The 16,522-nt window shown below is 41.0% G+C and overlaps 1 protein-coding gene across 2 annotated transcripts in view; it reads right to left on the reverse strand.

Moving 5' to 3' along the window:
- The window catches only part of abraxas1 (abraxas 1, BRCA1 A complex subunit), a 40,392-nt gene that overhangs the window by 20,745 nt on the left and 3,125 nt on the right, over positions 1–16,522 (reverse strand). For both annotated transcript variants that reach the window (XM_073042582.1, XM_073042583.1), the window contains exons 2-6: positions 13,788–13,878; positions 9,674–9,710; positions 7,044–7,110; positions 3,279–3,472; positions 3,025–3,144 (exon numbers count right to left, since the gene is read on the reverse strand). In XM_073042582.1, the coding sequence (XP_072898683.1) occupies positions 3,025–3,144; positions 3,279–3,472; positions 7,044–7,110; positions 9,674–9,710; positions 13,788–13,878 (509 nt within the window). The remainder of the gene's footprint in view (positions 1–3,024; positions 3,145–3,278; positions 3,473–7,043; positions 7,111–9,673; positions 9,711–13,787; positions 13,879–16,522) is intronic.

The raw sequence follows: 16,522 nt of genomic DNA on the forward strand, positions 1-16,522 counted from the left end.
TTACCAAGTTTATGTTCTATAAACTTAATCCAGTATTACTGTTTAATCAATAAGAACATAAACAGAAGTTGAGCCATTCAGTTCCCAAAGCCTGCTCCGCTATTCATCAGTATCTTCAACCACAGCTATAATCTCCTATACAATCCTCACTTCCCTTAATCACTTTAGTTTCAGAATTGCTGTTTTGAACACAAATGATCACTTTCTCATTTGTTTTAAATACCCTGCTCCTTATTTAGATATTATAAATTCTTTAGATGGGGGAAAACATCCTCCCCTAATCAGCATTTTAAGCCCTTGTTGAATTTAGCATGTTTCAAGGAGGCCACATTTCATTCTTTCAAACTCAGCAGAAATGAAGACCAGTCAACTCAATCTCTCATTGCAGTAGTGGCCAACTCTCCTAGGAATCAATCTTGTGGACCTTTGCTGCACTCTTTCTATGTAAGCATATATTAAGTAGGAAACCAAAACTTAGCACCAATACACTGGGTGAAAAACATCAAAAAAATCATGCTTTTCCTGGCAATGTTAAGACTTTTCTGTGGGTTTAATATTAACTATTTTTTCCTGTTATGCTTTTTTGTGATAAGGAATACTGTATATCAATTGCAGATATAATTAATAATTAAAAGTAATCTATTTTAAAGGTATCAAGCAGTTTGTTTCTGGCCATATGATAACTTTGTCATAATTGTATATAGCTTTGACACAAAAAAAGCTTCTAAAACATATGTATATGCTGAAGTGCTACCTTACTACCTACAAATGATGCCGTGGCTGCAATAGCTAAAATTGCCGTGAACATGTGGGGAAAATTTTGAAACACCAGACAAGGAAGAGAGGAACTCTGTAAGTCTGTTAAAAAGCCAGTTGCCAAGGAATGAATTAAGTTAGACACCAATTCAAAACCAGACAAAGCAAGACATTTAATAAACGCAAGAGATTCTACAGATGCTTGAAATACAGAGTAACACACAAAATGCTGCAGGACCTCAGCAGGTCAGGAAAATACATGTAAAAAACAAAATTTAGAAGAATGAGAGGTAATCTTATACATTAAGGACTGGACAAAGTAAATGTAAAGACGATGTACCTCTTGGTTAGGGTATCTAGAAACAAATATTTCAAAACTGATGAAAGGTCATTAACCTGAAATGCTAACACCATTTTACTCCTTTTAAAGCTGCTGCACAACCTGCTGAGTATGACCAGCACATATAGTACTTTATTTTCAAGTTTCTAGCAGCTGCAATGTTTTGCTTTTCAATATTCATGAGAGATTCAGGAAATCAAGGGCAAGTATGAAATGGCAAATCAGGTACAAGGAGTGGGATGGCCACCCCGTTTCTAATGTTCAGGAGGACCCTGAACCATTGTCATTTCTAATAACAATACATCTGTGCTCTAATTTTTTCCCTAAATCATCTACAAGATTGAAATCTGCTTATAATGCAACAGAATTACAAGGATTTGTAAACTAAAACAGTTACAAAATTTTATAAATACAAACTGTCCAGGTAGGTCCATTGTGCCTGCCTGCTCTTGCCCCACTGAACTCATGTCCACATATCTTGACTCCACTTTATCCCCCTTGATTCAGCCCTTTCTCACCGGCATCTGTGTCATTTCACATGCTCTTGATCTCTTCGACAACCTTCAATTCCCTGGCCCTGATCACCTCATTTTTACCATTTATGCCCAATCCTTATATACTTCTATTTCCCCTCCGGAATTCCCTAAAGCTCTCCGCTTCTTTCTTGACAACAGACCCCGACCAGTTCCCCTCAATCATCACCCTTCTCTGTCTGCTGGAACTGGCCTTCACACTCAACAATTTCTCTTTCAGATCCTCCCACTTTCTACAAACTCAAGGTGTAGCCATGAGCATCCACATGGGCCCAAGTGACACCTGCCTTTTTGTAGGTTGCATGGAACAGTACATGTTTCAAGCCTTCTCTGGTAAAACTCCCCAACTCTTTCTGTACAACATTGAAGAAGACTGCTTTGATGCTGCTTCATGCACCCATTCTGAGCTTATTAATTTCATCATCTTTGACTCCTGCTTCCACCTTGCCCTTAAATTCACTTGGTCCATTTCTGACATATCTCTCTCTCTCTCTCTCTCTCTCTCCTTTCTAGATCACTGTCGCCATTTCTGGGGACAAACTGTCTAAAATCTTTTATAAACCAACTGACTCTATCTTGACTATACTTCTTCCCACCCTGTCACCAATAAAAAAAAAGCTATTCCCTTTTCTAGGTGAAGCAACATTTTACCTGTGAATCTGTTGGGGTAGTTTGCTGTATCCAGTGCTCTCAATGTGGACTCCTCTACATTGGTGAGACCCGACACAGCTTAGGGGACCACTTTGTGGAGCATCTTCGCTCCATCAGCAACAAGTAGAATTTCCTGGTGGCCAACCATTTTAATTCCAATCCTCACTCCCATTCTGACATGTCAATCCACAGCCTCCTCTACTGTCACAATGAGGCCACTCTAAGGTTGGAAAAACAACACCTCATATTCTGTCTAGGTAGCCTCCGACCTAATGTCATGAACATCAATTTCTCTAACCCAGAAGGTCGCGACCTGAAAATTCAACTCTTCATTCCTTTCCATAGTTACTGTCTGACCCGCTGAGTTCCTCCAGTATTTTGTATATTACTCTGGATTTCAAGTATCTGCAGAATCTCTTGTATTTAGGACTTCATCTCAACATTTCAAAACAATTAGACTACTTGGTAAATTCAAATCTTTAGAGTGTCAAAATGATCTACATCCAGCAGATGGCAGCAACATAATTTCAGGTTCAGCAAAGGCACAGTTCTGCAAAAGAAACTTAATATTACCTGCCCATAGCCATATTTATTCTTTCACCAAATCAAGCAGAAGAGTCCCTGCTTCTCTCCACTTCCCATTCCCCTCCCAACTCAAGGCTAAGCTTTTTGAGACACTAGCCATATTCCACTGTATCTACTCCAGTTAACTCAACGAAATTAGTGAAGAACAGCATTTTCTACCTGTGTTTCTTCATTGCTCGACAATAGCCCCCAGCACCACTGGGTCCAGAAAATGTTTTATAATCTTGTTGTTCAAACATTCCTAGATTGGTCACAGATACAGGTATTGGCTGAACGAAACTGCATTTGAGAGAGAAAGATAAACATTAACTTCAAATATTATTAAAATTTGGACTACAAAAATAATTATTTCTTCTATAGTTCAGAAACTCACTAGCTGACAATATTGTTGAAAGAAATGTGGCATTACTCACGTTTCTTGTGGATCATACAATGTATACTCCAGACTGTGTGTGGAGCCATTCTCTCTGCTTAACTTGGTTGAAAGGAGAAAGAACACCAACTGTTGGCTTTTCAGATGCTTCTGAAGGGTCCTGTGAAGGAGACGTTCTCGGAATGTCATGGTCTGATTTGTGTTACGTCTGAACTTATACCAACCAATAACTTTCTAAGGGGGAAAAAGTATAAGTAGATTTAGATCTAAATCCAGGTTAAAAATAGGCGGGACAGCGTGGAAGAGCAATATCACTAAAAATATAAGCGTTTCAGCAAATAAGTCATTAACACCAGGGCTTGCTGTCACTGCACATTATCTAACAGCTCCCCGACTACAGGCAACTCATTCAAAAGTTAACCAATTACATAAATTGCACACAAAGATGTACACATCATACAGGTTAATAAAACAGATCATAATTTAAACTTGAACTGCAAATATTCATTTTCAGGCTTTCTTTTAACCAATGTTCACTACAGGGCAACTATAAAATGATTAAATTTCCAACTGATCAACGAGGTGTGATTGATAAATTCGTGGCCTAAATTAGAGGTAGTCATTTTTAGAAAACCTAGCACATTTACTTTTCAACATAGTCCCCTCCTACATTTACACACCTAGTCTAGAAGTCGTGGAGCATACAGATCTTGGACCCTCAGAAAGTGTCCACAGCAGAGGTGATTGATAAGTTCGTGGCTTAAGGTAGAAGGAGATGAGCTATACAGCTCTCATTACATGCACATGCAGGTCAACTCTGAGTGATTATGCAGAAAGTTTGAAGTTAATAACTCATCTCCTTCTACCTTAGGTCACGAACATATCAATCACCCCTGCTGTGGACACTTTCAGGAGGTCCAAGATCCGTATGCTCCACGACCGCTGGACTAAGTGTGTAAATGTAGGAGGGGACTATGTTGAAAAATAAATGTGTTAGGTTTTCTAAAATTGACTCCTTCTACCTTAGGCCATGAACTTATCAATCACCCCTCGTACATTTCGTTATATTCTTTGACACCCTTCCTCTTTATCTACCACTCCACCTATTTTTGTATCACTCACAAACTTAATCAGTAACCTACATTTTCATCCAAATCATTTACAGTATACATCCTACAACAAAAGCCTTAGCATTGATCCATGCATAATACCACTGGTCTCACTTGTCCACTGCAGTACTGAAGCCAGTATGGACAGTATCCACTGCCATACACTGAGCATTTATCTTCATAACCTCAATTAAATCAAGCTCATAAGATATGACCTTCCCCCACACAAAGTCATGGTGACTATCCCTAATCCCCAATTGTCCTTGTTAAACAAAGAAACATTGGCTATTCTCCAGTCAAAATCTTTCCAGTGGTGAAGCAGGGAGTACAGAGATATTTGCAAAGCCCCTGCAATATCTTCTTTTGCCTCCTTCAGTCATCCAGGATATGTCCCAGAAGGCCCAGAGGTCTTATCCACCTTAATGTTCTTCAAGAGACCCAATACCTCCTCCTTCTTGATATCAACACACTCTAAAACATGAATATATCCACCCCAATCTTACTATACTCCATAACAAATACTGATGTGAATACTCTTCTTACCTGCCTATCCACCCCACCCCCTCAGGTCCATTCCTCTTTCCTTTTCCCTTAACATCCACTCTCCCCTCCAATCAGATTCCTTCCTCTCTAGCCTTTTACCTTTCCCACTCACCTGGTTTCACCTATTACCTTCCAGCTATCCTCCTCCCCCCCCATGCCCAGCTTTTTATTCTGGTGTATTCCTCATTTCTTTCTAGTCCTGAAGAAATGTCTCAGCACGAAACGTCGACTGTTTATACATTGTCACAGATGCTGCCTGACTTGCTGAGTTTATCCAGCATTTTGGATGTGCTACTTTGGATTTCCAGCATCTGCAGAATTTCTCGTTTATAATGTGCTGATTCATGCATTTCTCATCCTAAGGCACATAAACTTATTTACATATTCAAAAAAGGAGAGGCATTAACGGAAGTTAGAGAAGTCAATGTTCATGCCATCAGGTTGGAGGCTACTCCAGCTGGTATACAAGGTGTTGTTCCTCCAACCTGAGTTTGGATTGAGTTTGATAACATTGACTTCTCTAACTTCTGTTAATGCCCCTCCTCCCCTTCTTACCCCATCCCTGACATATTTAGTTGTTTGCCTGTTCTCCATCTCCCTCTGGTGTTCCCCCCACTTCTTTCTCCCGAGGCCTCCCATCCCAAGATCCTTTCCCTTTTCCAGCTCTGTATCACTTTCGCCAATCACCTTTCCAGCTCTTAGCTTTATCCCACCCCCTCCGGTCTTCTCCTAAGATTTCGCATTTCCCCCTCCCCCCCACTACTTTCAAATCTCTTACTATCTTTCCTTTCGGTTAGTCCTGACAAAGGGTCTCGGTCCGAAACGTTGACAGCGCTTCTCCCTATAGATGTTGCCTGGCCTGCTGTGTTCCACCAGCATTTTGTGTGTGTTGTTTGAATTTCCAGCATCTGCAGATTTCCTCGTGTTTGCCCATATGTTGGTCCATCGCCTCCTTTTTAGAGATGATGAGGCTTCTCAGAGTGGAGGAGCAACACTTCATATACTGTCTATTCTGTCTGGATAGCCTTCAACCTGATGGCATGAACATTGATTTCAGCTTCCAGTAACATATCACACCTCCCCTTCCATTCCCCACTTTGGACTCATACCTGTTCTCTTCACCTGCTTATCACCTCCCCCTGGCGCTCCTTTCTCTCATTGTTCTCCCTCCTATCAGGTTCCTTCTCCAGCCCTTTACCTTTCCCACCTACCTGGTCTCACCTCTCTTCTAGCTAGTCCTCCTCTCCCCCCCCCCCCCACCTTTTTACTCCAGCGTCTTGTCCCTTCCTTTCCAGTCCTGAAGGTCTCAGCCCGAAACATCAACTGTTTATTCATTTCGATATTGTCAGACCTGCTGAGTTCTTCCAGCATTTTGGGTGTTGCTCCCAGTTGAAGTGATGGATAACCCATGAAGTGAATGTTTTATTAGGCCTTAATATTTCTGATCATTTCAGAAACTAGAGGCAAATTTACTAAGATACAGTGCTGCTAAATAGCATCCTGGCTTGATTCAACATTACATTCTGAATATTGTGCTTTGTTTGAACTAGGCAGATGCAAGATGCCACTAACATGGACCTTCATATATTCCTGAACTAAGCAAATCTGTACATTCAGGCTGGTTGCAGAGAAATTTCACTTTCACTGAATGCTCCTTAAAGGAGGTAGATGGCAACATCTTTATCACATCCTCTTTCTGGAATCATGACCTCACCTTTACTTTATTGTTACCAAACAATTGATACTAGAGCATACAATCATCACAGTGATATTTGTTTCTGCGCTTCGCGCTCCCTGAAGTACACTTTATCACACTGACATTTAGAACCTGGTATTATTGTTGTCACATCCAACATTACCAGGTGAGGTGCTTAGTGTAGGGTCTAAATTTCCAACCATCAGAAATAGAATTCAGTTATCCCATAAGCTACAACTTTAGCACTTGGACCCAATTATATTAAATCAATTAAATGTTAAATTACAACTTCATATCATAGTTTTTCCAAATTTCATTCTATTAGGTTTCATATTTATCTGCAGAATTATCAGAAAAATATAAAACACACAATATTCAGTATATTCCAACATGAATGATTTAACAGTCAGTGTGTTCTAATGTTTCATTTCCTTATTGTTGACATTCTTGACAATACCTTTTCCTGATCTATCAGTATTTTCTGCAATGCTTTCTTGTCCACTTCACCAACAGCATTGTAAAAGCTGCAAAAGACAGACAGGACATTGGTAACATGATTTTAATTCACAAAGTGCTATAAATCTTGGCTCTTGCTTTCTAACTAATTTTATATCCTCTTTGGGCAGAATGCCATCGCTTACAATGTTGGGACTGTTTATTTTATCACCCACTACACTAATGACAGATTTGGCACACCAATGTGATTATATAACACACTCAAGTGTGAAAATAGATCTTCAAACCTGCAGACTGAAATAATTTAGTGTGTGAATAGATGGATTAATAAAGAATTGGACCAACAGGACACAGGTCACACATATGTTTCTTAAAATGTTCTCTATTATTCATACTTTCCATTATTAAGATTTATCCAAATGATGCTTTTGGAAGGTTGTACTGAGACCTTTGTTATAATCTCATTATCACAGGAGATAAAATGGTTCATGTTGCCTGGTCAGATTCGAATCAGTTTAATAGCACTGGCACGTCCTGAAGTTTGTTGTTTTGCAGCAGTATATCATAATATAAAATAACTTTTAAAACTATAAATTACAATAAGAATATAAAAATTAAATTAAATTACTTCAAAAAGAGACCAAAATTTTTTTTAGAAGTTACAATATATAGCTCTGCACAAAAGTCTTAGGCACATATATATAGCTAGGGTGCCTAAGACTTTTGCACAGTACTGTATTTGTCAACATACAGAGAGCAAGCTTTTAAATCTGGTGGGAGAAAAGAACATTGGCAATGGCGAGGGTGGAGTACCATGGGAGAGGTGTGGGGCAGGTGGCAGACATGAAGTGCCAGGGGTGGCACTGGTGCAGACACACCCAGCCCTGAGACAACAGGCAAGGTCATTTGATTCAAAGCAATTGCTTTATTGATCAGTACAGAATGTTTATCTGGTACTACCTGTTCCCTCCCCTCTTCCCAACTACGATTCCCCTCCACTTGCTCCCTTCCCACTCATAGTCCACAACAAAGATGCGTATCACAGGTTTATCATCACATCATTAAATTAGTTTTTTTTTAAAATGGCAGCAGTAGTGTAGTATAATATATAAAATCACTACAGAACTGTGCAAAAGTATTAGGCACCCTAGCTACATATATGTGCCCAAGACATTTGCAGAGTACTGTAGCTGGACATTCCATTTTGTCTATCTGTCAATACTTTGTGGACAATAACCTAAAGCCTGAAACTTCAAATACTACTACAGAAAACTGCAGAACAAAATTCAGTAAACCTGACATTAAAGTTGTCAGATTGTTGCAAAACTCAGTAAGTTCCTCAATGTCCCGTTAAATGAGACCCAATCTAACAATACATAGCCAAGAATATTTTTAAAAAGTAGGCCATATAACTCCTCAATCCTGCTTTGTTATTCAATGACCTGATCTTGGCCCCAATTCCACTTTCTTGATTGCTCTACAAAATCTTCAAGTATCCTGCAAATACGTAAGCTAACTTAATGCCCTTAATACAACTAGGATACACAAGAAGCATTGTCCTCTCTTTCCAAGAGGAAATTAAATTTAAAAAAATGTTTCACATTCAATAACAATACAAAAGGAATGCAAGAATTTTCCTATTTTCCTTTCACTCTCAAATTGCTTTCCCTCCACTATCAACTCAACTCGATAGGAGTCATCGTTCTTTTTCCTAAAAGCACCTATCTCGATGTATCATGGCTTGGTATGGCAACTGCTATGCCGAACACTGCAAGAAACCAGAGTCAAGAATACAGCTCAGCACTTCATAGAAACCAGTCTTCCCTCCACAGGCTCTGTTTACATACTTTTGATGCCTCAGTAAAGCATCCAACTTAATCAAAGATCCCAGATGCCCCAGACATTCTTTCTTCTTCCCTCTTCTCTTCCATCAGGCAGAAGATACAAAAACCTGAAAACGCATACTACCACCAGGCTCAAGAACTGCTTCCTTCATCCCTTAATACAAAATGGACTATTGACCTCACAATCTACCTTGTCTTAGCCTTGCAACATATTGTCTGCCTGCAAAGCACTTTGTGCAACTGTAACACTTTATTCTGCATTGTTTTCTCTTGTACTACCTTGATTTTGTGATGTGATGAACTGATCTGTGTGGAAGGAAGTTTTTCATCGTACCTCAGTACACATGAAAATAATAAACCAGTTTACAAGATCAATATTAGAAAGTAATCTTGAGTAAGAATACAAACTATCATGTTCCCATTAAAGCCCCAGGTATTTATTTGACTTGAGACTGAACTCACTCCCACTAACCATTTACTTTCGGAGTTCACATTAGAATTGGAACAGCATAAAGTAGAAACCATCCTGTAATTCAGGATTTTGTGTTTCAGTGCACAATGATGCTTTCAAGTAAGATGTTTACAGAGTGTAAAATTTATTTCATCTAAGCAGCACAAGTATTTTCCACAGGCTCAGTTTGAAATTGCAAAAAAAACCTCAAAACATAAAATAAAGCAGGTGTGTGTTTTCCATGAATCAAGTGAAAACTGAATGAACAATTCCCACTGGAATCAAGAGCTGTGACATTTTTAGGAGCAAGAGTAGCTATCAACTGAGCTCACGTACCTGAATAGCCAGTAACATGGAATATGTTTCTGTATATCTAGAGGGGAAAAATACATATCAAAGTTCAGAGGGGAATAATAATTTTCACATGTAATACCAACTTCCAGGAGGGAAATTGTACAGAAGGGTCAGAGGGGATTCATGTTTTCATTTACAAAATTGTTTCCTTTATCCTTTAAAGGCCATTCACAGTTACATTCTGAGCGAGCTCAATTAATATCAGCAAATGACACCACACAAGTTACTGTGTCCTTAAATGGTTCTGTTACTCCAAACCTTATCATTGACAAGAACATTAGCATTAAATGAAAAAAAAACTGACACTGGATAAACATGCTCAAATGCTTGTATCATGGTACATTTGCTGTTTAACCATTGCCTATTCCTGAAAGTAAAATAAGAAACATAAGTAAACCAAGTAATAACATTAAAAGTGAAACTCACAGATCTGTGACATATACAAATGTAGTAAATCCATAAGGAATGCAACACTTATTTTTACATGAACATGCATACATACACACAAACATACACATTAGAACACAGAAGAGTACAGAACACGAACAGGCCATTCATCCCACAATGTTGTGCTGAACCAGCTAAAGAGCAAATCAAAAACACCCAAACACTAATTCCTACACCATGTCCATATTCCTCCATCTTCTTTACATCCAGGTGCCTATCCAAACACCTCTTAAAAGCCTCTACCATACCAGGCAGTTCATTCCAGGCATCCATGACTTTGAGTAAAAAAATTTACCCCTCGCACACCTTCAATGTGTGCCCTCTGGTATTAGACAATTCAACCCCAGGAGACAGATACTCTCTGCCAACTCTGTCTATGCCCAAACCACATATTAGATGTCCCCTCCGCCTCAACACTCCAGAGAAAACAAACAAGTTTATCCAGTTTCTCAGAATAGCACATGCCCTCTAAACCAGGCAGCATCCTGGTAAACCTCTTCTGCACCCTCTCCAAAGCCTGAACATCCTTCCTATAGTGGGGCAACCAGAACTGTATGCAATACCCCAGATTTGGCCTAAGTGGAGTTTTATAAAGTTGTAATATAACCTCCTGACTTTTGTACTCAATGCCTCAACTAATAAAAGCAAGTACTTCATAGGCCTTCCTAAGCAGCTTATGGACCTGTGTAGCCACTTTCAAGGAGCTGTGAACTTGGATCCCAAGATTTCTCTGCTCAGCAACTCTGTTAAGGACCTTGCCCTTAAGAATATACTGTCTCCTTGCATTTGCCCTACCGAGGTGCAACACCTCACATTTATCTGGGTTAAGCTCCATCTGCCTTTTCTCTGCCCATATCTGCAACTGACCTCTATCATGCTGTATCCACAACTCCACGAAACTAGACATCGTCCACAAATTTATTAACCTACCCATCTACATTTTCATTGATGCCATTTACATACATTACAAACAACAGAAGTCCCAGCACAAATCTCTGTGGAACTCTAATTACAAATCTCCAGCTCAGATAAGACCCTCTGTCTTCTATGTGCAAGTCAGTCCTGAATCCAAACAACCGATTTGCCACAGATCCCATGCATCTTAATCTTCTGGATTAGACTCCCATGACGGACTTTGTCAAATATCTTACTAAAATCCACATAGACAACATTCACTTCCCTACCCTCAACAATCTCTTTTATAACCTTTTCAAAAAACTCAATCAAATTGTTAAGGCATGACCTGCCTTGCACAGAACCATGCTGGCTCTCCCTAATTAAATGAGGGCTTCTAAATGCTCAGATATCCTATCCCTACGAATTTTCTCCAGCAATTTCCCTGCAACCGTTGTGAGACTCACTGGTCTATAGTTTCTAGGATTTTCCCTTGTTCTCTTCTTAAATAAAAGTACATTAGCCACTCACCAGTCCTCCGGGACCTTGCCTGTGGCTAGAGAGGCACAAAGATACTGGTCAAGGGCCCAGCAACCTCACCCCTTGCCTCCTTCAATACATAGGGTAAATCCCATCAGGCCCTGGGTACTTATTCCCCTTCATACTCATTAGGAGGCCCAACCCTTCTTCCTCCTTGACCTTCAAACACCCTAACGTATTATATACTCAGCACCGATCTCCTTGGTCCTCACAAATTACACTTCTTAGTTCCTCCCTAATGCCCCCATAATTTACCCTACTCCAATTACAAACTCTTCCACAAGAACCATACTTACCCTCATCTATAAAGATAAGCAGCTGTAATCACTGTTCTCTAACTGTTCATCTACTGAAAGGTCAGTCACATGGCCAGATTCATTAGCCAACACCAGGTCCAGTACAGCCCCTCCACTCCTTGGACTCTCCACATTTTGATTTAAAAAGTCTTCCTGGATGGACTTAACAAATTTATCCCTGTCTAAATCTCTTACACTAAAAGGGTCACAGTTACACTAGGGAAGTTGAAATCCCCCATGAAAACAGCCTTATTATTTTTACACTTTTCCTTAACCTGATTACATATTTGTTCCTCAAAGTCCTGACAGCTATTAGGGAGTCTGTAGTACAATTCCATCACCCTTCCTATTCCTGAGTTCCACCCAAATGAACTCAGTATCTGACCCCTCCATTATGTCTCCTCTGAGTGCTGCTGTGATATCGTCCCTGTGATATACTTATTTTATCTCCTCTACTGTCTTTGCTAAAACTTCAAAATCTTGGTATATTAGAAGCAGCAGTAGGCCACTTGACCTTTCAGGCCTTCCCCATCAGATATTAGCATCAATAATACTCTTAGTTTAACCTACTTCTGCATTCCAGACTCCCTCATGGTAGCATTTTACCTCAACTATCAAGTATCTACCTCAGTCTTAAAAATGCTTAAAACTCTACAACTCATATTGAAGAGTTCATAAGATTGTCAATCTTCAAAATAAAGCCTCTCCATATACATCCTGAAGAGACAACTCAAAATCATATTTGTTTCAATCAGGTTCCCCTTTAATCTGCTAAATTCAAGTTGGGGCTTAAACATCCTTTTAAATAAAATCCCTGCAAAGCAGGGTATGTTCTCCAAAAGCATAAGTTTCAAAAATATTATACACTTAGTAAAATGAACATTGAGATACAAGATATAGAATTTCACCATGAGAAGAACTTCTTTAGAGACATAATACAGGCTTGCAATTGATTTAAGACAAATACTATATATTTTTTAATGATTCTCCAACAAGCCTGGCTCATAAAACAGTAAAAACCTTTGGACTGGCTGCTGGAACTCAGTCCACCCATCCCAACTGCTTCCACTCCCAACACAATTTCATTGTTGTCTTCCACAATAGTAACATCTCAAAATCCTCATACTCCTTTTCAAATTCTCCCATTGGCCTCACTCCATTTGTATCATCTTTGTTCTAGTCCCTCCAAGACCAAGTCTTCTTCTAATTCAGACCTCTTGCTCATCCCCTATTTATTTTGCTCCACAGTTGGCACTGTTCCAAACTCCAGGTTATGGGATTTGCTTCGAGTCTATTACTCTACTTGCCTTTAATTATTTTCTTTGCTTTTAGCTACTATCTTGCCTCCTAATTTCTTCTTATACCATTTTGAACCCATCCTCGGGCTGACTATGGACATTGAACCTCCATGTAGATCGGGGGTTCACAATCTTTTTTATGCCATGGAACAATAGCATTAAGGGGTCCGTGGACCACAGGTTGGGAACTCCTAATGTAGATGATGACAGTGAAACAATACATCAGCTCACAGATGATGACAGACACACAAGGTAGCAACACAGAGACAGAGATATTTGTAGGATTCATACAGTTGTCTAGCTCAGGTCAGCTAATGCAGCAAACACCAACAATGTGTAGTTACTTTATTACAAAACATTGTGCACTAACCCACTAAATCATCAGGAAAATTTAATTAGTATCGTCACACTGCTATTCTGTTCAATGGACTCATCAAATGTACAGTCACACTCATTACGTTTAACACTCACTCTGACTCCAGAGTGTCTGGTATAAGTCTGCCAGTTTTAAAAATATGAACAAAATTAATTCACATTCATTAATTCCAATTGTAGGGATTACATAATGAAATTGTTTTTAATCCCTACAAAGGAATTCACACAGCTAATGAAATAACTTACCTATAGTATATACAACCTCAATATCATCCATCTGAAAATCAGTAATGCTGTTTTTCGCTTCTGTTTTGATTTCACCAAGGAGAAACCCCTCCTTTCAAAGAGAAACAAAACATGGATTTCAATAGTTTTCTAACATATTACATCTTTATTCCACTGATAGGATACGTTGTTAAAAAGAAAAGAGATAAATCAAGCACTACAACTGTGTTTTACTTAGAACAATGCATATGGATTATATGTTAACACCGGTGGTCTTTAACACAGCCTGCCACCTTTCATCACTGCTACATTTTTTGAGGATTATGAAATAATTAGCATTCATCTATCAATCCAAATGCAATAGCTAAAACTGTGCAAATACATTTTTTGAATCAAAAGTTTTTGGTTCCTACACCACCATCATAGTCAGAAACCATATTTTAGTGGGTGCAAGGTTTAATTTCATGCTCTAACCAATACATACCCTTTAAATAGTACCTTTGCAGAGAGAAAAAAAAACTTGTAGTTATATAGTGCCTTTCATAACCTTAAGTGCACTCCAGTAAATATTGAGCTCTAACTTCATTTCACTGTGAAACTTTGGCAAACCAGACTGTCAGGCTGTGCTCCTTTTCCCAGCAGACAAACAGAAGTGGAAAGACCAGGATCTGACATCGAAAAGGTCATATAGTGCCGATATGAGCAGCTTCTACACAACTGCTCTGTGTTGATAAGATCGCTCCATGTTCAAAGATTCTGTAGCCATCCCAGATGAGTATGCCACTACCATCACAGACTTTAGCAGCACATGTGTTGAGGACTGTGTACTAAAGAGGACAATCCCAGGTTGCTGCCAAACTGGAAACCATGATTTTTTTAAAAAAACAAAATATAATTTATTCAAAAATATAATTATATACAATAAACCATTCAATGACTCTAAGTCTTTTACAAATGTCTCCATTACAGTCTTTACATTTCCACACTTTTGCCCCCAGGTGGCACTCTGTTGCTTCATATTTACATACACTTGTTGAGGAGTATACACCCCGCCCTCCCAACCCCTCAACTCCTGTGGGAGAAGAACCCTAGACTGTGGTCCTTCCCCACCGGGCCCTTACGGTGGCTGCACCAAGTTTCAGTGCATCTCTCAGCAGGTATTCCTGCAGCCGAGAATGTGCCAGTCGGCAGCATTCCCCCACGGACATCCCCGTGTGCTGGTAGACCATCAAGTTTTTGGCCAACCAAAGGGCATCTTTCACCGAGTTGATGATCTGCCAGCAGCATCGTGGTCTCCGTGTGTCCCCCCGGGAACAGCCCGTAGATCAGAGAGTCCCATGTTACGCAGCTGCTGGGGATGAACCTCGACACTGTCCCTTCCATCCTCCTCCACGCCTTCTCCGCAAACCCACAGTGCACAAAGAAGTGGGTCACCAACTCTTCCTCACTGCAGTCCTCCCGTGGGCAGTGGGATGTGGAGACGATGTTCCGGGCATACAGGAGGGATCGGACTGAGAGGGCCCCTCTCACCGCCAGCCAGGTGAGGTCTTGGTGCCTGTTGGTGAGGTCTGGCTATGAGGCATTTTGCCAGATGAACTGGATGGTCTGCTCAGGGAACCACCCTACTGTGTCCATCACATCCTTCTCCTGCAGTGCCTGCAGGACCTTACGTGCTGACCACTGCCTGATGGCCCTGTGGTCAAAGGCGTTGACCTGAAAGAACTTCTCTACAAAGGACAAGTATGGCGGCAACGACCAGCTGATAGGGGTGTTGCGGAGGAAAGGGGCCAGACCCATCCTTCGTAGCCAGGGCAACAGGTAGAACCTGGGCACATAGTGGTACTTGGTGCCCACGTACCTGGGATCCACACACAACCTGATGCAGCCACACACGAAGATGGCCATCAGGGTGAGGGCGACATTGGGAACGTTTTTGCCCCTGTTGTCCAGGGACTTGTGCATGGTGGTCCATCTGACCCGCTCCATCTTTGATCCCCAGACAAATCTGAAGACGGCTCGGGTGATTTTCAAGCTGAAGGAGTGGGGGAGTGGCCACACCTGTGCCAAGTACAGCAGCCCTGAGAGCACCTCACACCTGATGACCAGGTTCTTGCCTGTTATTGATAGGGAGCGCCCTCCCCACAGCCCCCCTTTCTGTTTGACCTTGGCAGTCCACTCCTGCCAGTTCTTGTTGAACGCCTCGGCCCCTCCGAACCAGATCGCCAACACCTTCACGTGATCAGATCTGATGGTGAAGGGGACGCTGGATTGGTCGGGCCAGTTGCCGAAGAGCATGGCTTCGCTCTTCATGCGGCTGACCCTGGCCCCCGACGCCTGCTCAAACTGCTTGCAGATGCTGATCAGCCTGCGAACCGACCTCAGATCAGAGCAGAAGACGGTGATGTTGTCCATGTACAGGGAGGTTTTGACTTGGGTCCCTCCACTGCCTGGCAGCGTCAACCCTCATGCCCTCATCCCTCCTGATGGCTTCGGCAAAGGGCTCTATGCAGCACACGAACAAGACAGGGGAGAGAGGGCAGCCCTGCCTGACTCCAGACCTGATGGGGAAGCTGTCTGTTTCCCACCCGTTGACCTGGACTGCACTACAGATGTCTGTGTAGAGCAGTTTGATCCAATTCCAGATTCCCTCCCCAAATCCCATCTTGGAGAGTACATCCGCCACGTACACATGCGATATTCTGTCGAAGGCTTTCTCCTGGTCCAAGCTGACCAGGCTGGCGTCCACCCCCGTCCTA

The sequence above is a fragment of the Hemitrygon akajei genome, chromosome 4, assembly GCF_048418815.1.
Source record: "Hemitrygon akajei chromosome 4, sHemAka1.3, whole genome shotgun sequence".
NCBI classification, from domain to species: Eukaryota; Metazoa; Chordata; class Chondrichthyes; order Myliobatiformes; family Dasyatidae; genus Hemitrygon; species Hemitrygon akajei.